This window comes from Crocodylus porosus, unplaced genomic scaffold (genome assembly GCF_001723895.1).
Source record: "Crocodylus porosus isolate Cpor-Errol unplaced genomic scaffold, CroPor_comp1, whole genome shotgun sequence".
NCBI classification, from domain to species: domain Eukaryota; kingdom Metazoa; phylum Chordata; order Crocodylia; family Crocodylidae; genus Crocodylus; species Crocodylus porosus.
Window position 1 is genome coordinate 3,916,316 of NW_017728928.1, and position 25,252 is coordinate 3,941,567.

The 25,252-nt window shown below is 45.7% G+C and overlaps 2 protein-coding genes and 1 long non-coding RNA gene across 7 annotated transcripts in view; 1 reads left to right on the forward strand and 2 right to left on the reverse strand.

Annotated features, from left to right (window-relative positions):
• Window positions 1-792, forward strand: part of LOC109314954 — a 20,259-nt gene extending 19,467 nt beyond the window's left edge. The window contains exon 3 of the long non-coding RNA XR_002102396.1: window positions 615-792. This is a non-coding gene — a long non-coding RNA (uncharacterized LOC109314954). The remainder of the gene's footprint in view (window positions 1-614) is intronic.
• The window catches only part of ARSG (arylsulfatase G), an 87,521-nt gene extending 82,659 nt beyond the window's left edge, over window positions 1-4,862 (reverse strand). For 2 of the 5 annotated variants that reach the window (XM_019542354.1, XM_019542350.1), the window contains exon 1: window positions 4,728-4,858. The gene's annotated coding sequence lies outside the window, so the exon portion shown is untranslated. Of the gene's footprint in view, window positions 1-4,727 lie in introns of all 5 variants that reach the window. The other 3 variants (XM_019542353.1, XM_019542351.1, XM_019542355.1) reach the window with 3 other exon arrangements.
• Window positions 4,863-5,695: 833 nt separating this feature from the next.
• Window positions 5,696-16,806, reverse strand: AMZ2 (archaelysin family metallopeptidase 2). The gene is made up of 7 exons (XM_019542358.1): window positions 16,148-16,806; window positions 15,515-15,797; window positions 13,980-14,153; window positions 12,813-12,941; window positions 9,108-9,271; window positions 8,310-8,486; window positions 5,696-7,489 (listed from the first exon to the last, which is right to left on the reverse strand). Exons 2-7 carry the CDS (start codon window positions 15,795-15,797, stop codon window positions 7,343-7,345), a joined length of 1,074 nt encoding a protein of 357 aa, XP_019397903.1. The 5' UTR covers window positions 16,148-16,806; the 3' UTR covers window positions 5,696-7,342.
• Window positions 16,807-25,252: the final 8,446 nt, after the last annotated feature.

Below are 25,252 nucleotides of genomic sequence, written 5' to 3' on the forward strand. Positions count from 1 at the left end.
GGTTTTCAACAAAGAACTTATTTCTAAAGTATCTTGGATGCTTATCTTGCTGGGATCCTATGACCCCTACTGACTTCCTGCCCTTTGGGCAGGGGGCTGGCCTCGATGATCTGCCGAGGTCCCTTCCAGCCCTGATGTCTATGAAATCTATGAATATACAGGTCTTTCAGCTGTCTATTGTTAAATGAGTTTGAAGGAAATATTTGAAAGGTTTGGGAGGTTTTCAACAAAGAACTTATTTCTAAAGTATCTTAGCTAAATGGGCATTCATAAAAGTCAGTAAAAACTTCCTATTAGATGTTACCTTGTTGGTATTCGATGTCCTGATCTACCAGGTATCAAGTTGGTCAAAATAGGCAAAACCTGAATTTCAAAAAGTTCCCTTTTTTTTTTTTTTTTGGCTTGCAGAGACTGGAAAGAAGAGCTTCCAGGCCTTATTTCTCTCATCTGAAAAGAAATCCAAAGCTAATTTTTCCCCTTTGAAAATTTACCAACATAGGAACTTAAGTAAGAATGGTCTTAACAAGCAAGCCAAAATTAAGAGGAAAAAAACCAACAAATTATAGTAATAACCTACATGGGAAAAATCTGGAAGGAAAGACTTGCAGTGACAGCTTGCAGCACAGCTAAAGGATGCCACATCTCAACCATCCATCCCTTATTTCACAGAGTAATTAATCATTCATTTCTTTTACAGCACCACAAGATAGTGCTCTTAGTTTTTACTGAAGTGCTGCATTAACAACAAGTGCAGTCTATTCTTTTCATAAGGTTTTGCCTGTAATCATCACTGAGGGCAAATCATGGCTCATCTCTAGTTTCAGTGTAGAAACCGAAGACATCCAGGTTTGGGAAACTTCCACTACTGGATAAAGTGGGGAAGAGTTCCCTCTAGTGTGCTATGCCCATAGGAGCCACAGGGAAGATTCACAGAACTTGGATGCTGTCAATCTGAGCACCCACCTGCATCCAAAAACGTTGAAACTACTATTGTTTTTGAGTGCCCTCTAGAATTACTATGGCAAAAGAAATTCCCCTCCTGTTTCGCTGCTTTATTCACAACCTAAACACAGTATTTAAAGAGTTTGGCTGCCAGGTCAAACAAATATTTAGTGCACGCTCTCAGAAAATTGCTTCTCAAATTTCCTTAAGTCAGCTTTAATAAAATCAGATGTGAAGTCCAACACTGGAGCTAGCAAGCTGCATTTGTAACAAGTCATGATAGTGAGCAAAACTGAGTGACAGTCCAGGTTACTCTAAATCATTGGTTTTGTCACAGAAGCCACAGCCATAAACACCAGGTTTATCACACACGCACACCTCCAGAGGACAGATCCAAAGAGGATGATTTTCTTTACTTTTACCTCCATCAAAACTCAGCTGACACCGCTGCCCTTCATCGTTGCGCCCTGCCCAACCGCGGCTGCTAGCCGCGGTTCCATCAGGCAGCGCAGTTGAGACGCAAAGCCACCGTGAGGATGGACACGAGTCTGGAAACAAATCATCTGGACATTCAGAGCAGCTGTGCTTCCCCAGCAACTCCCCATACACAGCTTCAGCAGTCATTTTCTTGCTCCTCCCCCAAAGTGAACAGTGCAGGAGCACCTGCCTTTTATATTTTTAAACATATTCTTGCCCGCCCAAGGTCATCAAAACAAAGCCTTTGAAATGCTGTAAAGGAAATCAATGTTTCACTTCTCATCATTAAGGTTGTTGGTTCCTTTTTTGTACCACGCTTAGAGCCAGGTTTTACTAGGTCCCAAAATGGCCCCAGGACCAAGATCCTTCTGATTTCATAGAAACAGATCACAGAAGAGGAGGGCTGGAAGGGAGCTCAGGAGGTCACATCCAGTCCAACCCCCTGCTCAGAGCAGGACCAGCCCCAGCTACATCATCCCAGACGAGGCTTAGTCTAGCCAGGTCTTAAAAACCTCCAGGGATGATGCTACCATCACCGCTCTGGGTAACTTGTTCCAGTGTTTTGCTGCCCTCCTAGTGAGAATATTCTTCCTAACATCTAACCGAAACTTCCTTTACTGCAGCTTGAGACCACTGCTCCTTGTTGTGTCATCTGTCAACTTACATAACTAGCTGCATTTCCTGTATTGCAGCTCTCCTAGCCAAGAAAAGGTGGATGAGGATGGCCAGGGGCCCTGGTTCCACACTAGCAACCCACAGAGTTGGCTAGCCACACATGCAGAGTATAGTTTAATTGCTTTACACATAGAGAAATGCCTTCTAGATAGCAATGGGCAGAGCGCTGATATGGGAAAACCTGCAACGGGTACACTGAGGACAAGTGGAGCCCCTTGCATCGGGTTAGCACACTCAATAGCTTTGGCCACCTCTGTAAGAGCTGATACGGTGAACAACCAGCTGAGAGGAGCTTCAGCATGGCACCCCTCTCCCAGTTCTGCACCTGATCCCAACACTGAAAATGCTGCTTCCTCGGATGACCTACCTTTCAGACAGAAGGAAAAGAGAGAAGAGTGGGGAGGTCAGTGGAGCGAGGACACAGAGAATGCCTGGCAGGGCAGGAGGATATGGCGGAGCTGCCAATTTAAGGGTAAAAGGGGATGGGACCCCTGGTGATGGCAAATGAGCCATTGGGGGAAGCAGGGAACAGAGAGGCACACATCCCCTGGCAGTGAGGACAATGACATAGAAAAGAGGGAAATGGACGGCACATGGAGCTCTGGCAGGGGGGGACCCGGGACACCCACGTAGGCACTGGCAGATGGAGATGGGGGAGCTGGAAATACAGTCAGTTCCTGAAATTGTAGAGAGAGAAGTTGGCACAAAAGGGAGCTTTGGGTATAGCACGGAGGGCTCTATGCAGCCTGGTGTGTCCAGTGAGCTCAGCCTGGGGAGCAGTAAAAGCTGCAACCCTCTAGCGTAGCCTCCCTTAGGACTCTCACAGACAATATTCGGGGACTAGCCTACACAAGCATCTACCCTGACTTTTCCCTGAGGTCTGACTTTTGGTATGAAGCCAAATGCCATTCGCCTTACTCAGATACAGCTCCCTTTGAAGTCATTGTGAATGCTACAGACAGGACTTGAGCCTTAGGGTGCTTGCACATAGCATGGGGGCCTTCCTGCTCTCTCTGCCATCTCCTTTGGTCATGGCTGACACCGACTGGAGATAGTGTTATCAAATGGAAAATTTCTTCTTACTATGCATTTAGAGGAAGCTTTTCCACGGGACATCAGTCGATCTCTGGATTCCCAGAGTTTTCAGCATTACCATCCTCTCTGGCTTCAACCATTTTTCAAAAAAAAGAAAAAAAAAGAAAAAAGAAAGCTGTCTCACGGGAAGTCAAGAGGTAGCAGAGTCTGGTAGGTAGGAACTGCCACTGGTTGAAAGGGATGGTCTGTCAATGGAAACCCAGAGAAGGCATCCCTGTGTCTATGAATCCCTTCCAACTCCAAAGAGACTCAAGCCCCAGGACACCCCCCTCCTCATTCAGCTTCACAGGCCTGAGATAACTGAGTGCATCAGTGCCCTCTGGCAGGAAAGGGTTGCTCTCAAGGTGGGCCATACCGCTGGTTTTGGCTGGCTACTGTGGACCATTTCACATGATGCTCGATCTTTGTTTTAAACAAGCACCCAGATGGCACAGTAAAGGACACACAGTTCACCTACAGAATAAATAACAGGGCGACTCCTGCAGCGCATCATAAAGGTTTGCTTCTGGCAGCCTCGCTCAGGCAAAACCCCCACTGAGGTCTATTCAACTTGCCCGGGTAAAGCTTGCGGAGCGTGACAAGTCACAGAAATCCTGCCCCTAGGTTCTCTTCCTGTGCTGGTCACGCAGCATTTTGTGACGGCCTGCGCAGCATCAGCAACTGGCCAGAAGCCGAAGGATTACCAGTAAGGGCTTGTTTGCCTAGACGGAGAAATCACCCAGCAGAGCCTGTGCAATAGCTATCCCACCTCCTCAGGTGGGAACACAGGCACTCCAGCACCAGTGTCCTCAAGGAAGGGTACTGACAGTTATCATGTTTTAGAAATGCCCCCCTATTCAGCTGAGCCAGAAAACCAAATCCTGCCCTCACCAGCCCCAGCTGCGTGCCAAGGCGGAGGGAGGAGCGATGCAAGTCTCACACGGAGCTCCCGTCATCTCGGCAGGGCAGGGCAGGCGGGCTCAGGAAGCCGTCGGGAGAAGGCAGGGGAGGGTGTATTTTACTGCTCCTCTGCAAAGCGGTAAGATGCTGCCCAGGCTGATGCCTGCCCTGCACTGCAGCACGAGGAGCTGGCAATACATACCGATCGGCACGCCATCCCCTGCTTAACAGCGAGGCGGCCAGGATGGTACAAGAGCCGGGCCTACCTCTTGGGAGCTAAGTGGGGTTTTGTGCCTGACTGCTGAGCTACTCCCCGCTGGCCTCTCCTCAGATGGAGCAGGATCTAAGTTATACATATAGCAGTAAACTAGATCCCCACGACTGCCCCACACACTTGGATTTGTGTTTCTCTCATGCACACGCATCCTACAAACGTTTTGTCATTAGCTTATCTGCTGCAACCAAGCCTGTAGTTCCGACTTGCCCCTGCATTTACTTTATCAGACTCCGTAAGCCATACAGGGCCTCAGACGATCGCGCACAACTTTCAGAAACAAAGGACGAAAATGTTCACGGCTAGCTCATGCAAGTGAACTCCATTATTGCAAACGTGGTAAATCAAGCTGTCATGCTATTGCACAGCCTAAGATCAAACACACCATGCAGTCAAAATAAAGGTGGGTGCACTCACGGTGCATCGAGCTGCCTGCTGCCTGCCATGTTTTAATCCTCCATGCCGTGCAGTGAGACGAGTGTGTGCGAGCGAGAGCGAGGCCCTGCTCCTCCCACAAGCTTGTTGCACACGAATGGATGGAGCAGAGGTTTGTGACCACATGGTCTTTCACAGCCTGTGCTATCGCAGGACAGAACAACTCCTCTGCTAAGGCAGCGTGCCAGCCGCAGGATTCACGTGGGTACAAGCAGCCATGACAAAAGGGAGCAGTGTTTGTTGCAGCTTCCGAGAGCCCCAGAAGGCAAGTCCCAAAACCTCCTGCCCGCACATGAGCTCTGAAGAAATCCTTCCCTCTGCACCTCCAGCAGACCTGCAAAGTCTTACACATCTGGAGAGGATGTTTGTGTAGCCCAAGCCTAAAGACTGTACCAAACAAATATTGCTTCTCGCACATCTGGAGAGTCCTTCAAAAGCACAGTGTTTGCTGTTTTCCAAGCACGTCCCTTTTGTGAGGAAGTACATTCCCATGTGTGTTTAAGGCACCTTATCTCCCAAGCCACCTCTGCCTGAAAATACTGACTATATAAGGCTATATAAATAGTACGCTATGAAGACTGGCATCAGCAAATTTCCTATACAGTCACCAGCGCACAATCTGCTTCACCCTGGCAAGGTTTCCCTTTACTAGCTCACACTCATGCATTTTTACTCATTTCCCTTCCCTTTCCCAGAAATGCAATGAATTGAACAAACTGCCTCTGAAGGGAAAGAGGTTGCATGTGCTGCAAGACAGAACGAAGAAACTGTGCCACTTCTCAACTATTTTCCCTCCATTCCACGTCTCTCTGGTCACGCTCCCCCATTAACGTTACAAACCAACTTTCTTATGGACCTGAACCGACTGCAACGCCTGTGAGCAACCAGACCATGCACGTTAAAAATATACATTAAACATTTATTTTTTAAAATATTTTAATTCCAACAAATCCCTTTTTCACATGAAATCTAGCACACAAGCCAGACCCAAATGAATTCTTCAGATATTTTGGTTCAATGGGACCACGTTTCCATCCCAAAATATTTTTTTCCCCATTGAATACATTTCAAATTGTAAAAACATGAAGATGCAGTACTGAATATCCTGTGGAGTTTGTTTTTTGGGAGCAACCAAAACCTACTGTTAACAAAACAGTTTAGCTACTGTTAACTATCGATTCAGAAAAATTAAGGTCCAGTTCTGCAAACTCCTAAGTACCTGGATAACTTTATTCATATGGGTAACTAGACTGACAGCAAAGAGATTTCTCCTGTGAACAAAAAGTGCCTGTAGCACTTAAGTGCTTGCAATTATTTGCTCCTGAACAGTGGGGATCTCTCCACTGATTAGATTACAAAATTAGAGCCTTAGGACAAAAGCAGAATCAGAAACAAATGGTGCTCTTTCATTTACCTGGCAGGCATCATTCCCACAAACATGGCACTTCGGTAATAATCACGTTATAACCACAGATATTAGACCATATTTTTGTCTGATTAAGGGTCTAAAAGCATATAAAGTTACTTGGTGTATATTTTTCACCATTTTAGAAATGGCAGATTTCTAAACTGAAATCAAAAGTGAACTCCTTCCAGCAGGTCTGGGCCAGGAAGGGAGAACAACGCGCCTTCACAAAGAAGAGTACAGAAATAATCCTGAAAATTGCGCACAGCGTGAAATCTGTCCCATCAGCTTGCTTTGGGTGACGATGAGAGCAGGTCAATTTAGCAGCCACAGACTTAGGAAGGATCCTAACATGATTAAATAAAGCAAAACGGAAGCGCAACTGAGTCTCGGTAACAGTAATTAAAAACAATATCGTGCTATGGGAAATTAAACCCATCACACAGCACAGCAATTAAATCTTTCGAGCTTTTTTTCTTTTATCCAGGCTCTTTTCACTCTGCCCCTAAAGTTAAGTGTCTAGGGACTTTTTCCTGATTTTCTAGGCAAACATCAAGTAAAAACTGACTTGGGTCCTCACCCTAAATGGCTCTGTGTGGGCATATCTCTGCTATCACGTAGGAGAGGAACTTTCTTGTAAGGTTTTCTAGCAGACTGGAATCTTCTCACTGAATTTTTGACAGTGCCCAGAGAACTAACACAACCAGGCCACAGTTGCTGCGTTGTTCTAGGAACAACAAAACTTTTCCATTAGGGCTCTGGCCACTGGATGTTTATCACCATGGACTCAACAGTGTTAGAGGAGTAGATGGAAAAAAAGCACCACAATGCTCCACAAGCATTTATAAAGTATATTCTATGTCTACTTACAAATGCTAAATATGTTTTGCTGCATATCAAAGCAATAATGATTAGACTGTATCTTGCTTGCTGATAGAAGTATTGCAGAGACTAAGTATTTTAGGGTCACATGGAAATCATTACGATCTGGGAGAGGATGGTTTCAATGAAGTGTCAAAGGGATGGAGCTTTGTTTAAAGAGATGCTCACAATGCACTGGACGACCCTTATCAAATGAGAGATTTTAGAAGTAGTCAGCTTGGAAGTAATCTGTTAAATAAAGGATCATTTCCTTTTGATACTACCTACTTTCCAGTGCTTTACTTCTGCAGCACATCCAGACATTTTAGTACCCACTCCTGGCACTCCTTAAATGCTTCCACTGGTTTCGGCAAACCCACCTCTGCTGCATGTCCGAATTCAGCTTCTGTTCCACTCCTACCGTCATCCATCCACCTCAGCAACGCCTAGAAGAAATGCACACGTTGAATGACCGGTCTAGTTTCAACTAAGCACCAAAGAAGGACTAAATTAAAATAATGACCAACTCCAAAACTGTTCTCTCTCTTCACTGTATTCTGCTTCTTGTACTGTGAACAACAAGGGCCCCATTTGTACAGGCTAGGAGCCTTTCAACATGTGAACTGTGTTCACAACAAGGCATTCTGCCTTGCATCTTAAAGGCACTGATTCTGTGTAAATAGCTGCTTCTATCACCCACTACTTAGCAGCACAAGTAAATATTTAGCTTCCAACAAACCACAGGGCTAGTATTCTGCCTCACCACTGATCGTCTGTTGCAAGTTTCAGACCACAATTTCCTGTACATGAACTTATATGATCCTTTATTTTTTAGTCTTGTAAGTAACATAGGAGAGGATCAGAAAAGTAGAAGGCGAACAGAGATCTAAGTCATTGCACCACAGCAACATTTCTACCACTAAACTGCACAAAACCAAGAGAACACGTCTTCCTACTGCGTGTGGCTGTGGGATTCACACCTGCAAGAACCATTGTTAGGCAAAAAAAGTAGCATTAGTGGGGGCTGCATAATGTATGCTGACTGTGGTATTCAAATGTCAAGCTCTAGGGCATGGGCTGACAGCTACAGCGCTCTGTAAGGAGTTCCTGGCTGTATAGTATTGCACAAGTCACCAGGTGTACCCGACAGCAGGAAGCAGACTTTCATTTTCTCCAACGCGCTCCACACTGGCAGGATGTTAGACCCAGACAGCCACTGGCCCAAGGCCGAGCACAAACACTTCCATTACCAACCTCTTGGTGTACCTTATATCTTTCTGCAATGCTGAAGTGGATGGCAGACTGTAGCTTGCGCAAACAAATGGGACACAGGTCCAGTGGCCGTCGGTCCGATTCTTCCAGGTGATTTGAACCCTGCATTACACACTGCAACCACTGGCAGTGACGGAGTCCAAAGATGTGCCCGATCTCATGGGTCAAGGTCTGAAAACACAGGTTTGCCTTGACAATTAATTTTATCTGTATTTTCCCTTTCTTTCCTACACCCTCTACACTGGCAGCCTCCACTACAAAATGGGCTCAAACCACAAAGGCTTCATTTGCAATACAGGGCACAGACATGGTACTGGACAGCTACCACTTCTAAGCAAAAGAAGATGAAGATGCTTAAGGTACAGTTCCCACCCTGCCACTGACTTCCTGTGCAAGTCATAATACCTCTGTGGCTCAATTCCCCAGGCGTCGAATGGAGGTTATACCACCTCCCTTCTTCTGCCTTTATCCTGGCTTGTGTAGTCAGGCTGTAAGCATTCTGGCACATGGGCAGTCCCATTTACATGCCTGTACAGTTCCTAATATGGCAAGATCTGACTTCAGCAAGGATCTCTCAGCACTAGGGTAGTAGGAACAATACTAATAAATAGTAATACCACTCAAGTACAGGGTTGGAGGATACAGACAGGTTCTGCTCTCATTTACACTGGGTCACTTCCAGTGACTTCACTCGTTGCTCCTAATTTACATAACTGGGAGGAGAATTAGGCCCTTAGGAACGAAGTTATTTTAAGGCTTTCAGTGAATCACAAGAGCCCACCAGGCACTCACCTTGCAGGATCTCAGAAGCAGCAAACTAGTAATTGCAGGAGTATAATAGCCGCTGAAAACTGAATAGTCTGCTACAGGATACTTCGTGCCACTCTTCAGTCTGCCCTTGTAGCTTGCACTATAAAAATCACTGTCATATCTGGCAAAGCTGAAGATCCCCATGCCTTTAGAAGAGAAAAATCAAAAAAATACTCCATTAGAGAAGATGCCACAAAAATAAGTGCAGCAAAACGTATTCTGGTCAGACTAACAACATAGAAATTTTGGGACTGTAGAAACAGCACTATTATGAGGTGTGAAGGACTGTTTCAATGTCCTTGTAGCATGCCTCGCTTACCAACGGCATAAAGCATTCATCTCTCCACAGCAGATTGTGAGAATCCAGACATTATTTTGAGTGAGGAAGAATAACGTGACGTTCATTCTAACATGACTTTAGCAGCTGCCATGGGGTAACCAAAAAAGACATGATTATACTCCAGTATCTCAGGACCAGTACAAATACGTTAGGTGCCATGACCCACTTATAGTTACACATCTCATTGCTAAATCTCAGTCCTCTGAATTAAAGAGCTTCTGGTAACCAGACAACACAATGGCCAGTTTCAAGCAAAATTCATCAGGTTTTGTTCAAACAATTGGACGATATACCCTCTATAATATAACTGTAGTTCAGCAAATATTTAGATGCAAAAATCACGTATCGACAATGTCGGCCAGTGGAGTTACAAACTTCCACAAAAAAAAAAAAACCAAGCCTGCAAGTCATTTCTCTTGCCATGATGTTTTTGGTTTTGTGTATGCCGTGTTAGATATACTGAGGTCTTTGAGTAAAGCGAACCTCAGAATAAACAGTATCTTGGGTTTGAAAATCACTCCTTTGCTTTCCCCATCTTCCAGTTAATTTACTATTCAATTGATTGCTCAGGAAGGAGGAAGAGCTGTAGGTCCACCCTCATCTATTTTGAGCTAGCTGGCCACTGTTTAAACAGTGGACTGACTTACTGCCCTGGAAAGCACAGGGCTCTCAGCAGCCTGTAAAAAGTATTTTGCATGAGCTGCTAGCGACCTCTTCTGCTCAGAGGAGCTCTGGCACCCCTTATGCTACAGGTCTGAAAAATAAAACCAAACAAACCCATACAGCCACCTACCCAGACTGCTCAAAACCCAACTTACACATACTTACAACATAAAGTAAAATCTCACAATGTGAACTAGTTGTGCGATATTTGCTGGCTTACTTAAAGTCACCAATTTTGTTGGGACTGCTTCTACAATCTAAAAATCGGGGGTCGGCGGCAACCCCCACCACGCCTGCCATAGCACGATGCATGAGGACATTTTGCTTGGCACCAGCCAGCCCAGGCTCTGGGCAAGTGCCACCAGCCACACACCCTAGGCTGCTTGTAACAGGGAGGCTGCAAGCCCTGCTGGAAGTGGCCTGGGGGTCAGTGGCAGGCAGCAGGGGCCTGCCTAGAGCCCAGCTAGGAGGCCCCTTCCCTGCCTTGTGCCCAGAGGCGCATGTGCAGCTGCAACCACAGAGCCTGGGCTGCTCACAGCAGGTGGTGGGGAGGCTGCAAGCCCTACTGCGGGCAGGCGGGGCTCCATGGCAGGCAGCAGGAGCCTGCCCAGAGCCTGGGCTGCTCATAGCAGGCAACCATGAGGCTGCAACCGGTACACTGGGGTCCAGAGCCGCAGCCCAGCTCATTGCTGACAAGGGCTGCATGCATGCCCCAGGGCACATGGCAGGGAAGGGGCCAGGGCTGCACTGCCACAACACGGATCGGGTCCCTCGCAGTTCCCCAGCCATCCACCCTGGCACGCCAACATCTTCCAAGTCAAGGTTGCAGGGCTTTTTGGCACTCGCACCAAAAACGTTGCCGAACCCCAAACTAAACAACTGCCATTGACTTGATTACCTAATATAATCTTGTATGAGAAAAGGGATCTCATAAAACATCACGTTCTGCATGGGCAAATAGGACTTGTATACTGCTAATACTATATTGGACTTGTACAGTGCCTTTCATTCAAGGACCTTGCTTTTGCTTTTCAGACCTTATTTACACCTTCCCCAAGGTTATTATGTACAACAGTCCACATTTTATATGGGGATAAACTAAGGCACAGAAAGTTTAAATAACTTGCCCAAGGCTACAGGTAAAGTCAGCAGCAAAGCAGGTTCATAGATTTTATAGACATTAGGGCTGGAAGGGACCTCGCAAGACCACCGATGACTTCCCAGGGGCAGGAAGTCAGCTGGGGTCACAGGATCCCAGCAAGATAAGCATCCAAATATCTCTTGAAGGCATTCAATGTAGATGCTTGAACTACCTCCGGTGGCAGGCTGTTCCAGACCTTGGGGGCTCAGACAGTGAAGAAATGCTTGCTTATGTCAAGTCTTGACTGTCGGTCTTCTGCCTTAATTGTAAGACTACAATGACTGAATTGCATTACAAGATCTGAATTCAAGATCTGGGTCACAGATATTGTAAAATCCCTTTTCCCATAATGAGCATGGATATGGAGCTAGTAAATGCAATATATTCCTTTGGTGCTGATCTGGCTGAAAGGTTCAATCAAAACTGCTATAGAAATCAAGATTGAGCAATATGCTATAAATGGCTTTGGTAGAACAGATCCCTCTAAAAGACAACTTAGGGGGGCACTGAACATACCTAAGTTGCATTCGTCCTTCTGGGTCTTAAGTAGCGAAGACATAAGGACATGGCACTGCCCTAGTCTCCACAGAGAATGGGACATGAATAATTTCTGTGGCACAGCTGATTCACACTAACCGAGGAAAGGCTGGGATGACTCAGGTCTGCCAAACAGTTTACACACTCCCTTCCTCACATCCATGTTTGCAATTACTAGTGGAATTTTGATGTCTCATTTGAATTAATCACCCTGCAATGTTGTGAAAAGGAAAAAGAAAAGAAAAAACCACAACTGTCCATCTGAAAATCTTCTGTGGCCTAAACTCCTAGTATAATCAACAGGAATCATGCATGTAATATACTATTACAGCCAGATTCAGTGGTTTTACAGAAAAATATTATGGATTAATACTCTAGAGAGAAGTGTTTTGTAAGGGGGGGGGGGAAAAAAAGAGAGAAAAAATAATATACACATTTAAGACTGCTCTGGGACTTAAGTCTGACGGCAGCATGAGGTCCCGTGTTCCACCCTTCCTTTATTCTCATACTGTATTTTGCTTAAAAATAGCCTTATTTCATCAGTAGGTCATGAAAAAAAAATATTTTGAAAACGTATCTTGCAAACTATCTTGAAAACATAAGCTTGGGGTTTTTTGATATTTCTGTAACTCATAGGTAAGTCTATGGAAAAAAACAAAACCCTTTAGGGCCGTTTATTTACTAAGCAGCACTCAGCACAGAAGTGAAAATAAGTATTTTAAGTTATGAATAATGTCTTAACAGCACCTTAATCAAAACTATTGATTTTTTCACTGCTTGACTGCCTAAAACATACTGATTTTTGACTTAATGAGTTAGCACTGTATCACACGCTTAAAAAATACATCCCCATAAAATGTATAGCAATTCCACTGAATACCTCTTCATAGATTTTCCATACAAATTTGCATTTGATATGCATTATTACTGTGCTGGTAACTGATCTTTTGGAAGTCATTTTAGGTTTTCTTATTACATATATAATCTTGATGTAAAATTGAAATACCTTCTGTCAAAGAAGCTTGTCCAAAGACAAAGTTCCAAGACTCCTTTGGATAAAGATCTATCATGGTTATTCCCACAATACAGAAAGCATCCCTGGGTTTCCTCTTCTTCAGGAATTGCAGAAGATCCCCTGCATGAAACAGGAGAAAGCATTACACACCACACAGGAAAGCAGTAATAAGTCTAGCACAGAGGAGTCAAGCCACACTATTGAAGAGGAGGATCTAATGCAGCTAAAGCAGTCAAGTTCTCCAAGCCTTTCATGTGCATAAAATTATTTAAGGAGTTCTGCTTGCAAGACTGGATCCATAAGGAATCAGGTTACTTCAGGGTAGTGAGTTTTTATTCTACCAGAGCAGTCAGGCTGATAATAACAATAGATGCTTGAATCTACTACAAATTGTTAGTAGCAAAAAGTTGTTAGAGGCAGAAAGGCCTTTAGGAGGGTGGAGGTGTCAGGAAATTCCCACTGAACCAATAGTTACACGACAGAGATCACCACAAGTCACATTCTCTGGGTCAAGAAGCATTTCAAAGCCATATGCAAATAAAATGCATTTTGGTTTAACATCATTTTGACCTCTAGAATCACCGAGTAAACGTGTTAGTTTTAAATAACCAGTCGTTCACAAAAGACAATTTGGCTATCTGGCCATTCCTTTGATGCGTGGAGTTTGGTTACCAGAGGGCCCATGTTATATGGGGATAGCAGATTAAGTCAGCTGCTTTTCAAACTATGATCTGGTTGCCTTCCTTTGTGCAAGTAAACCCTCCAACAGCAGTGAACTTGTTCATATGAATAAAGGCTGAAGACTCAGGTCAGCTCGGAGAGCTGGGAGTGGGATGCTGGTTAACCAAGTCTTACACCTGTGCTTACATGTCTAAGACAAACCTCTTCCCTCGATACCTAACCAGGGATGGCCTTTTACCAGCCACGTTTGTTCTGCAGACCTACTTCCAAGGAACGTGAAGTTGCTGATCTGTCTTCGGCCGACACTACAGGGCCTATCACTGCGGAGGTTGAGCACCATATCATGTTAAAATGTTTTCTTCTTGTACCTCTAATATTTACCGTGAATGAACACTGTTTGCTTGGTTTTTTGCTAACCTAGCACTTTTGCAATAAGAAGGTTCCCAACCTCACATCGCTGGTTCCCTCCCCACATACCTGCATGAATCTGGAGATTATGCGTGTACTCATTTACCCGAAAAGCACAAGCTGCCTGTGAAACAGGAACTGGGTCCAGGATTTTTACCATCAGGCCATAATAAAAGGCTTCACAGTAATCCTTCAGCCATTTCAGATAATTCTCTGGACTAACTCTGGAATCACCAAAAGAACCTATACAATTAGCCAAAATGACACTGGGTTACAAGTATGCTTTAGTAGGTCAAGTAATCAAATCATATACAAAAAACATCCCCCACAAGAACGCTAATCGTAACACTTCATTAGCAAGTTTCACATTTACACCAAATCCTCAAAAGAAAATAGGAGCAACACTATAAAAACACAGTGCAATTAGACACGTCAAGTTTTTCTGCTGCCACACAATGGTAAGACTCCCTTTATTTAACTTCTGGCCTTGACCAACAAAAAGCAGTATCTAAGATTACTCTACGGTAATGGGACACAACACTAGCACATAATAACAGGAGTCACAGTTGAAATAACTATTGTATTGTGATGAGGCGGTAATTTACGGGGGCGGTTATTTTAAAAGTAAAAAGTACTGCTCACTGTCATTGCATCCAAATGCCTCGACCAATATCAAATATCCACTATCAAAAACGTACAAGAAACAGTGTTATTCACAATAGGTATCACAGACTTTTACATCAGATCTGTGAACTTCAGTATAGAGCCTAGTGCTCATAACTGTAATTAAAACTTCAGCTAGGAGGGAACAGCAGATCTCCTTAACCAGATGATTAAATAAGGATGGAGTACAGCAACTGAAGTTTAACACATCACATTTGTTGCTGACCTGTTTTCTCCTGCAGTATGTTTCGTTTTCCAGGACTGTGATTATTCTTTTTTTTTTTTTTTTAAACTTCCAGATTTATTTTTCTCTCAAAATTATACATATATTTTAGAACAAAATCAGAAAAACAGAAAGGTTGAAATCTTTCACAGGTTATTTACTGCCACCATTATTGACATGCCTGCACCCAACATACTACCAAAAAATATATTACAATAACAGCAGTAATTTGCTTTTTTCCAATCACGCAGAAGCCCAAAGTACTTTGTGAATATTCATGAGGCTTCACAATACTCCCATAAAGCTTGTTTCACCCATCTAAGCATAGGTGAACTGAGGCCCAAATCAAGGTCCTAATTCCACAGGCATTTATAGGTATACTTGCATTTATTCACATGAATAATCCCTTTAACTATAACGGGGACAACTCACATGGGCAAAGCTAAAAACGTCCCTAAGCCCAGGGATCTACGGGAATTATTCCCAGCTGCGCATTTGAACAGATGCAACAGGAGTGGGTCCCAGAAAACGCGATTCCCGCACCTCCTGTCCTACGCACTAGACGGCTTGCCCGGGAGCTAAGGTAGCGCGTTCTTCTTTGAAACCTGGAACACACAACTTAACTAGGGGATTACAACTAACACATAAATCAATACTTTGTTTTATGGGAACGGCATATTAGGACCCTGGGTCTGTTTCAGAGATCGTTCAGCATTACCAATGGGCTGTACATAAATGGCACTTTTCTGTGAAGTTGGCGTGCTTCTGTAACGGTCGTGGTAAAACTGCTCGAAGTCCTGCGTGGGCTCTGGATGCGAGGAGATCCAGTCTGACTCTGAATGCAGCGTGATCGGTGCAAAGAGAGCACTGTGCGGCTGAAACGCCTCATCCAGCAAACGCTTCTCCCCGGGCTCAAGCTTCTCGTACAGCCTCGCAAGCTGCGTGTTTTTGGAGATGAGCGCTGCTTTCAGGACCTCCTCCGAATGTTTAATTACCTTCATCTGACCAAAGGGAAAGACCCGAAAGATTTAGCAAACCCAGCCTTCATTCACAGTGCTAAGCTCCCTCTTTCTTTCTGCCCACCACTCTGCAGTCCCAGACTCTTACTCCTTTCTGATCTTGCTGGTAAGCTGGCATATGCTTTCTACTGCCTGCTTGATAGCTAGCCTGCCAGGGTAGCTGGATTCCTCTTCTCCCTGCAATTTCCACACCCAGCCCCCAACGCATGAGTAGCTTCTGCTTTCAGTGGTGGGGGGGAGAAAAAAAGGACCAACACGGGAAGATCCTGCTGCAAAATCCCCAGCTGCAAGCGTAGGTATTATATCATTCTCCTGTTTCAGCCTCCACTTACAGTAGCAAGAGAGATTTTGGTGCATTAGTCTGGCAGCAAGCTCTTTAGACCCGACTCCGACCTCTTTTACGTTGTTTTGTGGCACAGGGGTGTAGCTCCCTCGGCCGACCCCAGCAGCTGGCGATGAGGAGTCAACGCCAGGGAACTGAACGGTTCCTTCCACGATCTTAGGCAAGTCTAACGATAATTTACGGACTGAAATGTGCTGCAACAACAACAACAAAAGCCAACTTGTTATGCAGTGGTTGAAGCATTTCTTGGTATAATGTGAGCAGTTGCCAATTTCTTTTTCCCCTCATAAGGTCACTTTTGTAAACCACCCATTTCCTAAGACAGTAGCTCAGCATCTCATCGCTTGCCTCTTTCCCCACCTTCATCAGCGATTAGCGCGTACGACTGGTGATCAAGATAGCTGTGATAACAGTCATATACACCAGTGTGCATCAGCAAACCGAAAGCAGAAGCACCCATGAGGAATATGATGACATTAATTAAAAGAGGAGATTTTTATGGAGGGCCTTGGCCAGCTAAGCCACAGATTTCTGGATTTAGCAACTCGAACCAGGGAGATTTTTGAGGAAATATAGACAATGTGGGCACGATCCTGGTCGCAGACCACCCGCAGATGCCGCCGGCAGTGTCAGCAGCCGGGGGGAAGGAAGGAGCAAGCAGCGACTGCCCACAGGCACTGCCATCAGTGTCAGCAGTGCCTTTTCATAGGGGGTGCACTGCCATGCTCAGGGGGTGCATGTGCACCTATGTGCACCCCCTATGTGTTGCCAATGACTGCAGGCATACTAGCCCCTGCTGAGGCCATCACGCCTGCCAGCTTTCAAGGAAATAGGTGCAGGGTGTTCTGGGAAACTGCACCTCAAGCTGCTGACAAGCAAAACTTGTGATGCGTGACTGTGTTAAAGCACGCCCTCACTGGCGCTGGGGCATCTACACAACATGGTAGTGTGCCCCAATGAGGCCTCCTCCTCCCCTACAGCCTCATCCCGGTCCACCACTTTAAATGGCAACAGGTAATAACTTAGTAAGCAGCACAGTAGCACCAGCAGCTATCAGGCAGCCAAACAGTCACAGTCAATGTCAGAGAAGTCCTTCCCCACTCTTCCCTCTCCTTACTTTCTGTTTCCCTGCAGGCAAGCCCAGCTTCAAAACTTGAAACATCTTGAAACATTTCAACTGCCCTCATTTCATTCTGATTTTGCTGTTTTGAGCTCGAAACAATTCAAAACAGAACCAGAATAAAACAGCCGGCGAAATTTTGCACAGCCTTTTCAAACCCCACCTGGCTTACTCTAAGCCAGGCCACATCAGTCCCAGGTGAGTTGCCGAAGTCACCTCCATTGCCATAAATGTTCTGGACACCTGTACGGAAGAGGAGAGCCGCACAAGGGAAGAGGCCATCAGGACTCCAGGTGTCCGTTTCCAGCTAAGACGGCCTCAGTGATAGACTAGATGTGTTATCAGAGTGCTTGTGTGTGTGGACACCCTTAGGAAGGGCTGCCAGAGCATCCCACATGGGACAGAGACCTTGAGCAGCATGCAAAACCCAAATTATTCTAGGAAGAGCCAGCTGGTCGCTTGGGGCACTGTATTTGTCCTGATTAACCACAAGAGATTTTTTTTTTTTTAATCCTCTGTATTCCCAGCCAAACTGGTCAAATCAATTCCAAATCCACGAGTCAGTCCAGAACCAAATCCACGAGTCAGTCCAGAAGTGGCTGCTACCGGCAAACATCCTCCACCCCCATCTGAGGCTTCAGATGTTCCCAAAACCTTTGGTGGGCATCCTACTTGCAAACCCAAGCCTGGAGGCTTGGGGTGCAGATGCCCCAAGTTTTGCTTGCCCTCAACCATACAGCCACAGAACCAAGTTAGGGAGGAGTCTCCCGTTTCCATAAAGTGGGCATTAAAGCCAAGGTTAACTATGCATCGCCTAATGGGTACTATCCCCTGCCAGCAAACCGGTCTTCCCTGGGAGCAACTAGATAGCTACCACGGTGATCACGGTATTTCCCTGCCAGGTAAGCATAGGCGATGCTTGATCTGAGCCTTCAAACCCAAGATTAACCACAAGAGATTTTTTTAAATTAAATTTATCCATGTTCCAAGCCAAAATAGCCAAATCCAATTCCAAACCCGTGAGGCAGTCCAGAACCGTAAGTGGTCCTATTATCAGAAAACAACCTCCACCCACACCTGAGGCTTCAGACGTTTGCAAAATCCTTTGGCAGGCATCCTACTTGCAGGCCCAAGCCTGGAGGCTTGGCGTTTGGGTGCCTCCAAGTTTTGCTTGCCCTTAGCCATACAGCCCTGGAAGCAAGCTGGGGAGGAGCCTCCCATTTCCATAAAGTGGGCTTAAAGCCGGTACACCTTGGCAGGTACTGAACCACACCAGAAGAGCAGTACCCCCCGGGGTATGCTTTAGGAAAACTGCCTTCATGGACACAGATGCATGGCATTTCCCCTGCCAGGTTAAGAACAGGCACTACGCTTGACCTGAGCCTTCAAGAGGCCGATTAACCACAAGAGATTCACTACGAAAAGTGCATTTTAGCTTTACAAAAGCCTTAGACCCTATTACTATTCCCATCCCTATTCCATCTCCTCCCACACAGCTGGCTCGAGTCTCTCTAGCGTGGTAGGGAAGCTGGGGAGGAGCACAGCTACAGAAAGAAATATCCAGGCCCACTTGAAACCACCCAGCACTCTATGCATCTGCCTGCGGGCTGAAAACAGCTGTCATTGCTCCTGTGGAGCTGGCGCCACTCTTTAGGACTTCCCCATACCCAGAAGCTGCACCAACTGAACTCAATCCCAGCTTTAAATCAGTGAAACCCTTGGGCGTGGACACACTTGAATTGGCTAAAGAGCAGCAAATACTGATTTAACTAAAAGACCCTGAATTATGCAATGCCAGTGTAATTTCTGTAAAATCTCTGGGATTCTCAGAAATCAACCCCCATTCTACACTGCACATCGGGCTCACTTATCTTGCCTGCTACAGATTGTGAACAAACAGCTGTTATTTCCCGTTATCCCAGCTGCACGCCACAGCGTAAGATTTGGGGAAATGCCCTAAGAAAGACTCTGCTGCTCTGTGGTATTTACAGGAATTCACTAGCACCAACTCTCGGTCGGTTTTCAGAAAGAATGCAGTTTCTCTCGACTGCCACTCTACAAAGCGAAAAACCCCCTCAAATTCAGAAGTAATTTCCTGTCATTTTGGCTGTGTAACGTAGCATCCTGAGAACTGCGGAAGTGTCTTCTGACAGATGCTGTGTCGGGCTTTAGGATGCCAGTCCATCAGTCTGTGCCGGCTTGCAGCTTCTTGGTTTGCCGTTTACTGCTCTGCTTGTACCCATGGCACGGTGCTAAGCTACTCTCCAAGACATCTTGGACAAATTCATCCCGCAGGTAGAACAAGCAGCAAACATGAAACACTGTCTTTGAGACGGTGATGGCAGTGACAATAAGGATTTAAATGTTGCTAGCCACAGAAAGCGAATGCCTTCCATGTAAACGTAACTGCAGTCACCGATGCTAGCACTTCTGTGCTTCAGTAGGATTTTTACTTTTGATTCCCCTCCACTGTCAATTTTCTTGTGTGGTATTTTGGAGGCAATGTTGTATCTCGTGTGGTGGAAAGGCCTTTCTGAAGCAGATTTTGCACCATTTTCTAAAGGCTTTCCGACATTGGCTGTGTCCAACTGCACTGGCAGCTTTGCAAAGCTACATCTCCTTGACTGAAATAGCCCTTTACCATCCAGATGAAAAGTGCAAATCTAGCTCACACCAGGAGTGAGCGCTGTTCAGCAGCCTCTGTCCAACTCACAGTGGACAAACAGCCACATAACACTGAAATGTCCAAACCCCATTAACAAGAACTGGGCCAATTTTTGACACGCTCAGCAGAGGGGTCAGTGACTGGGCTACGGAAACTCAGCCTCTCCCCGAGCTGCGATCCCTTCCGACTTCAGTCTGCCAGCAGCCACAAGCAATTTCAGCTGTAGAAATTGAAACAACAGTTATATTTTGGGTACCCCCCCACCCCAACCACTGCAGATGTGAACCCTCCATCATCCTGCCAGGAGCAATGTTTCCCCATGATGCTTTACAGGTCCTTGACTTCATAGCAGCAAATCAGTGCCATCTGATGCTTGTAATCTGTAAAGGCCTTATGAATCTTGCTGGGAAGTACCATTACACTCAGACAGGAAAACAGAGGACTTATCTAATAGGAAAATCATACCAGTAATACCAATACAGCTCCCCATGTGGATATTAACATCCAGGAGTAGCAGTGATTCTTGAGCTCACTTAGAATAACTTCAAAAGCAGCTTAAACTAAACCAGTAAAAGGCAAACTTACACTCAAGTCCACAGGGAGAGCTGCACTGACATAACTATAGTGATCCATAGTCACACTTTACCTTATACCAGTATAAAATTTGCCTTTGCAGACATGCCCTCAGACAGGGGGACCAAGTACTTTACCCAAACCAGAGGGACAGTCAGCATAAACGGCAGGGTCAGAATTCAGGTGCTCCTGCATTCACAGTCCAGTGCTCCAGTCGCATCAGGTCTCCTGCTGTGCCTAGGAACAGATGCTGCATTTGTCCCTGGAAAAGTTGTACCCATGTTTGTCCCAGAACACAAATGTCCTGGGATTGGCCCGTACACACAACAGCCCGATTAGGAAAAAATCCAGATTCAGACAGCTTTTTTGCCATTGATTCAATGATGATAACTGTTCAAAGACACTTTGCAGTGTTCCAGGATAAACATGAACCTTTTTAGGATTTATGCCGGGACAACAGACATGCGTGTCTGAACAACTGCACTTTGTTCTGGGAATAAAACTGTGCATCTTGGGACAAATGTGACATAACTGTAGCCTGTGCATCTAAAACTGAGCAATGTCCAATTTAACAGAAACAAAGAGGGCTACACTTTTCTGATCCCTCTGGCATCTCTGCCCTCATCTTTAGTTCCTGTTGATGGCACAACCCAGCAGGTAGCTATAACACTGTCACTCTGCTGTAAATATAACAGTTCAGCACAGCTGCTTTAAAATGTTACAGGACCTTTAGGGGATTACTGTCCTGCAATCACCAACAGATTTCAAACTAGCTGTGCCTTTTACTGCTTGCTTTTATAACCCATTTGTCCTATTTGTCATCATCACGCTCAGCTCCTCTCTGACCGTCTAGTTCTACCCCACACAGGCCGAGCCAGAGAGATGGAGTGACATTTGGATGTGTCATGTCTGGCAAAGAGAAATCCCTCCCGAGAGAAACTCAGGGGGAAACACAGACTGAAAACTGCATTAAAAAAAAAAAAATGTATTCTAAGTAGTTTTTCTGTCTTCAAGAAATTGTTAAACATATGGGGGTTATTTCGCACAGCACAGTGCCAAAATCTGAAGTCATTTAATTGAAATTGCTTGCAAAAGCAAATACAAGAGACTACAAAAGCAAATAACTGGAAAACAGGAGGGTCTGAACCCATGATCTTCCCCCATTAAGACACTCTGCAGGATCCTCTATCAGTAGTAAACAGTGGGTTTTTCCCATTTAAAAAAAAAAAAAAAAAAAGCTCAAAGTGCTTTTTATAAAGCCCACCTAACCCATGGGACTAACTAGTTAGGTAGATACCATCACCCCCAAATGACAGGAGGGTAAGAGCAGGGTTGAGGAAAAGATGGGGTGAAAATAAAGCTACAGTTGTTGGGTCATTTGCCCAACCCCACCCAAAGCTGGAACCAAACTCAGAAGTCCAGGTTTCTGGCTCCCCAAGTAAGACACCAGGCAATCAGCACCTCTACCAGAGGCAAGCCATTTAGACTCAGTTCATCCCTTGCTACTCCAGCTGACTCCAGCAGAGTAACACCAAGGATTAATTTAGCCTGCTATAAAGAAGAAATGTACAAAGCTAGGATCCGGTTGAATAGCTGGTTGTCATCCTGCCACTTCATGCCAGCCCTCTGCTTCAGTGAACAGGAAAGAACAAAAGCAATTTATCTGGCTGCAGTCTTCGATGAGTGCTATTTGGGGGGAATTAATTAGCATATTAAATTTTCTAAGTACCCTTTATGCATGTATTCCTGCTGACTTAGGTAGCTGGGGAGTTCTCCAGTTAAGGAAAACATCTTTCAGCAATCTCAACATGGAGCAGGAACTGCTCCATTCAGGATGGCTTGTCACTGACATTTGTGCACGGAGGCTCTTTTGCACTGATGTATCACCAGTTTAGGATAATAAGCAGCAAAACCTTCCACAAAAACAATTTAAAAAAAAACAGGGGAGATGAAGACTTCACTGCATCCTGCAGGGTAACCAGCAGGGCGATTTATTGGCAAAATCCCTGGTGGGGGAGAGGCTGAGCAGAACAAAGGTCTGGAAGCACAAGTAGGGTGTGATGAGAGAAAGGGAACGCAAGAATGCAATCCACAGAAAGATACAATCCCAAGGAGAAGGAACTTGCTTTTCTTTGGCTGGAGAGTCTGGGTGGATTTCCCCTTCCAGATGCAACATTCATGCTGAAGCTTGATTCATGGAGGGCTGGATTAACATATTAGCTTCCTGATTTTAAAATGTCCTGATGGTGTGGCCATGCTGCCCACTGGACAGCCACTCGCACCAAAAAAAAAAATCACCCCCCCCCCCCCCACGGAAGATCCCGCTCAGGCAGCCTCAGACCGAGGCAGCTGGGTCAGGAGAGTGCAGCAGAGAGCTGTGCAGTACAGAGATCTCAGGACAGAAGCAGGGGGATCCGTAGGTCAAGACCTACATATGTCACCGCGCACAGAGGCTGGACAGTTTGCACAGAACCTGCACATGGCTACATCCACCTCCACCCAGAAATCACCGCCTCTCCCCTGGATAAATAAATTCACACTTTTTTTTGCATCAATAGTGCTCAGCCCTTCAAAGAGCTTCACAGCCATCACACACAGTGTTCAGTGCTATAAGGACACAGCAAACACGTTGGACCCAAGTAACTTGGGACCTGATTACTTTGGCACTCCTGGGTCCATGAGCAGTTCTTCCCCTCTGCCCAGCATACAGGGTACGACACTGGGACAAATCCTGCTCTGTTACACCTGTACAGCCACGTTGCTTTGTGCGATACTGCAGGGCATAACTGAGAAAGATGGATCTACCTGCTGCTCTTTGGTGCACAAGGTTGTGCTGAAACTCACTGCCTCTTCCTCCCAAACATGCATTGCTTGGTGTCTTCAGGGGAGGGGGCAAAATCTACTCAATTTGCACATACAAATGAAAAAGGAAACTCCCTCTTCATTCTGTGCCACACTTTACGAAGTCCAGACATGACATAACAGGGACGTCACTGCGGAAATCTTGATCTGAGGTTCTTCTGAAAGATCCTTAATGATAGCTCTCGTCTAACGTTGCTTTGCACAGAAAGTCTTTTTTTTTTTTTTTTTACATTTGTGGAGGGAGAGAACAAAAAGGGGCAGGAAGGAAATGGCTCTAATTCTGTCAATTCTTAGTCAGTAGATGGAAAAAGCTTTCCAGCTTTGTTTAATGCTTTTGCAGCTAGTTTGAAGTGCTAGGATAACACCCCAAGATCTGGACCCTTTGTAACTCGTTTCCATACAGAAAGGGTAAAAAGCAAACCAACCCAAACTGTATGGTGCTGGGCTGTCTGACAGACAGACTTCCCCACTGTGCCAGCACTACTGATCCCACCTTCTGATTATGGAAGTGCTTGCTGACATAATGGCCTGACGGGGTGAGTCACTGGAGAGTGACTGCACAAACTTGGGGCCATCCCACAAACAACATTAGGGTGGCACACGTTCAATGCGCAAACAGTAAGTCATTGTCCTCCATCACGGAAATGCTGGGAAGCCGCTTTCAGAGCGAGACATCCTAAAACACATGCCACCCAAAGTCATTTTTCCACTACTGCTTCCTCTTGTGGATACTGCATACAGATGGTTTTCTTTTACATAAGCTGGCTGCCTCCCAAACTGCAGTCATATAAGAAAGGGCATGCAGCGCAGAGTCTAACATGGGCAAAACACCCACAGGGCTTGGCCTTGCCCTGTCCTGGGTGGGGAGCTGAGAGCAGAAGCACGCAGCTGGAAGTGGTGAACATGGCAGCGTTCAGCATCACACTGACGAGTCTCTAGCTCCAGGCCAGAGAGGAGAAGAGTCCACCATGCTGGGAAAGAAGGAACAAGTGAGTTTTGGAAACTCGTGTTTGTTTCTGAGGCTGCTGAATAGGACACCAGAGTTTCTCATGGCTCTTAGCTCCTTCATTAAATCAAACTTGCCTGTGCTAGCTAACATCCCCATACCGAATCGCACTCATCACAGCAGGACCTCATTACAGCCACGGCCTGTGGGTGCTGATGACTGTTTTCCCTCCCGCTCTACATTCTGCAAAATGTTCAGTGTCTGCCCATGCCTCGATCCCTTTACTACGCCTGCTCGCTTACCTTTACCCACAGCCTCTGCTTGCGACAGCAGAGCTTTGCTTACCTCGGCTCACCCAACTGCAGGATCAGGTCCTCAATAAGATTTAATCAAAACAGCTTCATTTCCTCCCAGAAGCAAAACACTTGGCAGGACCATGCATTACTGTGTGAGGGGGTGGGAAGCATTTCTTTTGCCTCTCATTTGGTGCACTTCTCGTTTCTTCTGGATGTTTTGATTCCTTATCTTGAATCCTCTGCATCTTGTTTGCTGACCTCAAGTGTAAGGATTCTCTCTCTCCGATTCTGCCACTGGCGTCTGCTTGCCAGAGGGTGGGGCAGCTATGTGCTCACAGCTACTCTCGTTCGGGCCAAGGTGCCCTCATCACTCACAGCACAGAGGGCAAGAAAAACTGCTTGCCATGGAGGTTACCCTGCAGATAAGTTCATGCACTCAGCATGCCCACATGGGGGGTGGGGGGGGTGGGGGGAGAAGAAAAGAGAGCAGAATTAAAACCCTTCTTACACACATTAGGCAGAGAAACATTAAAAGCAGAGTCATATATAACCAAGGAGCCATAAAGGACTGATCTCTGTTATTCTGAACCGCGCCTGATCATGTAATTGGTATTCAGGATTAGCATAAAAAC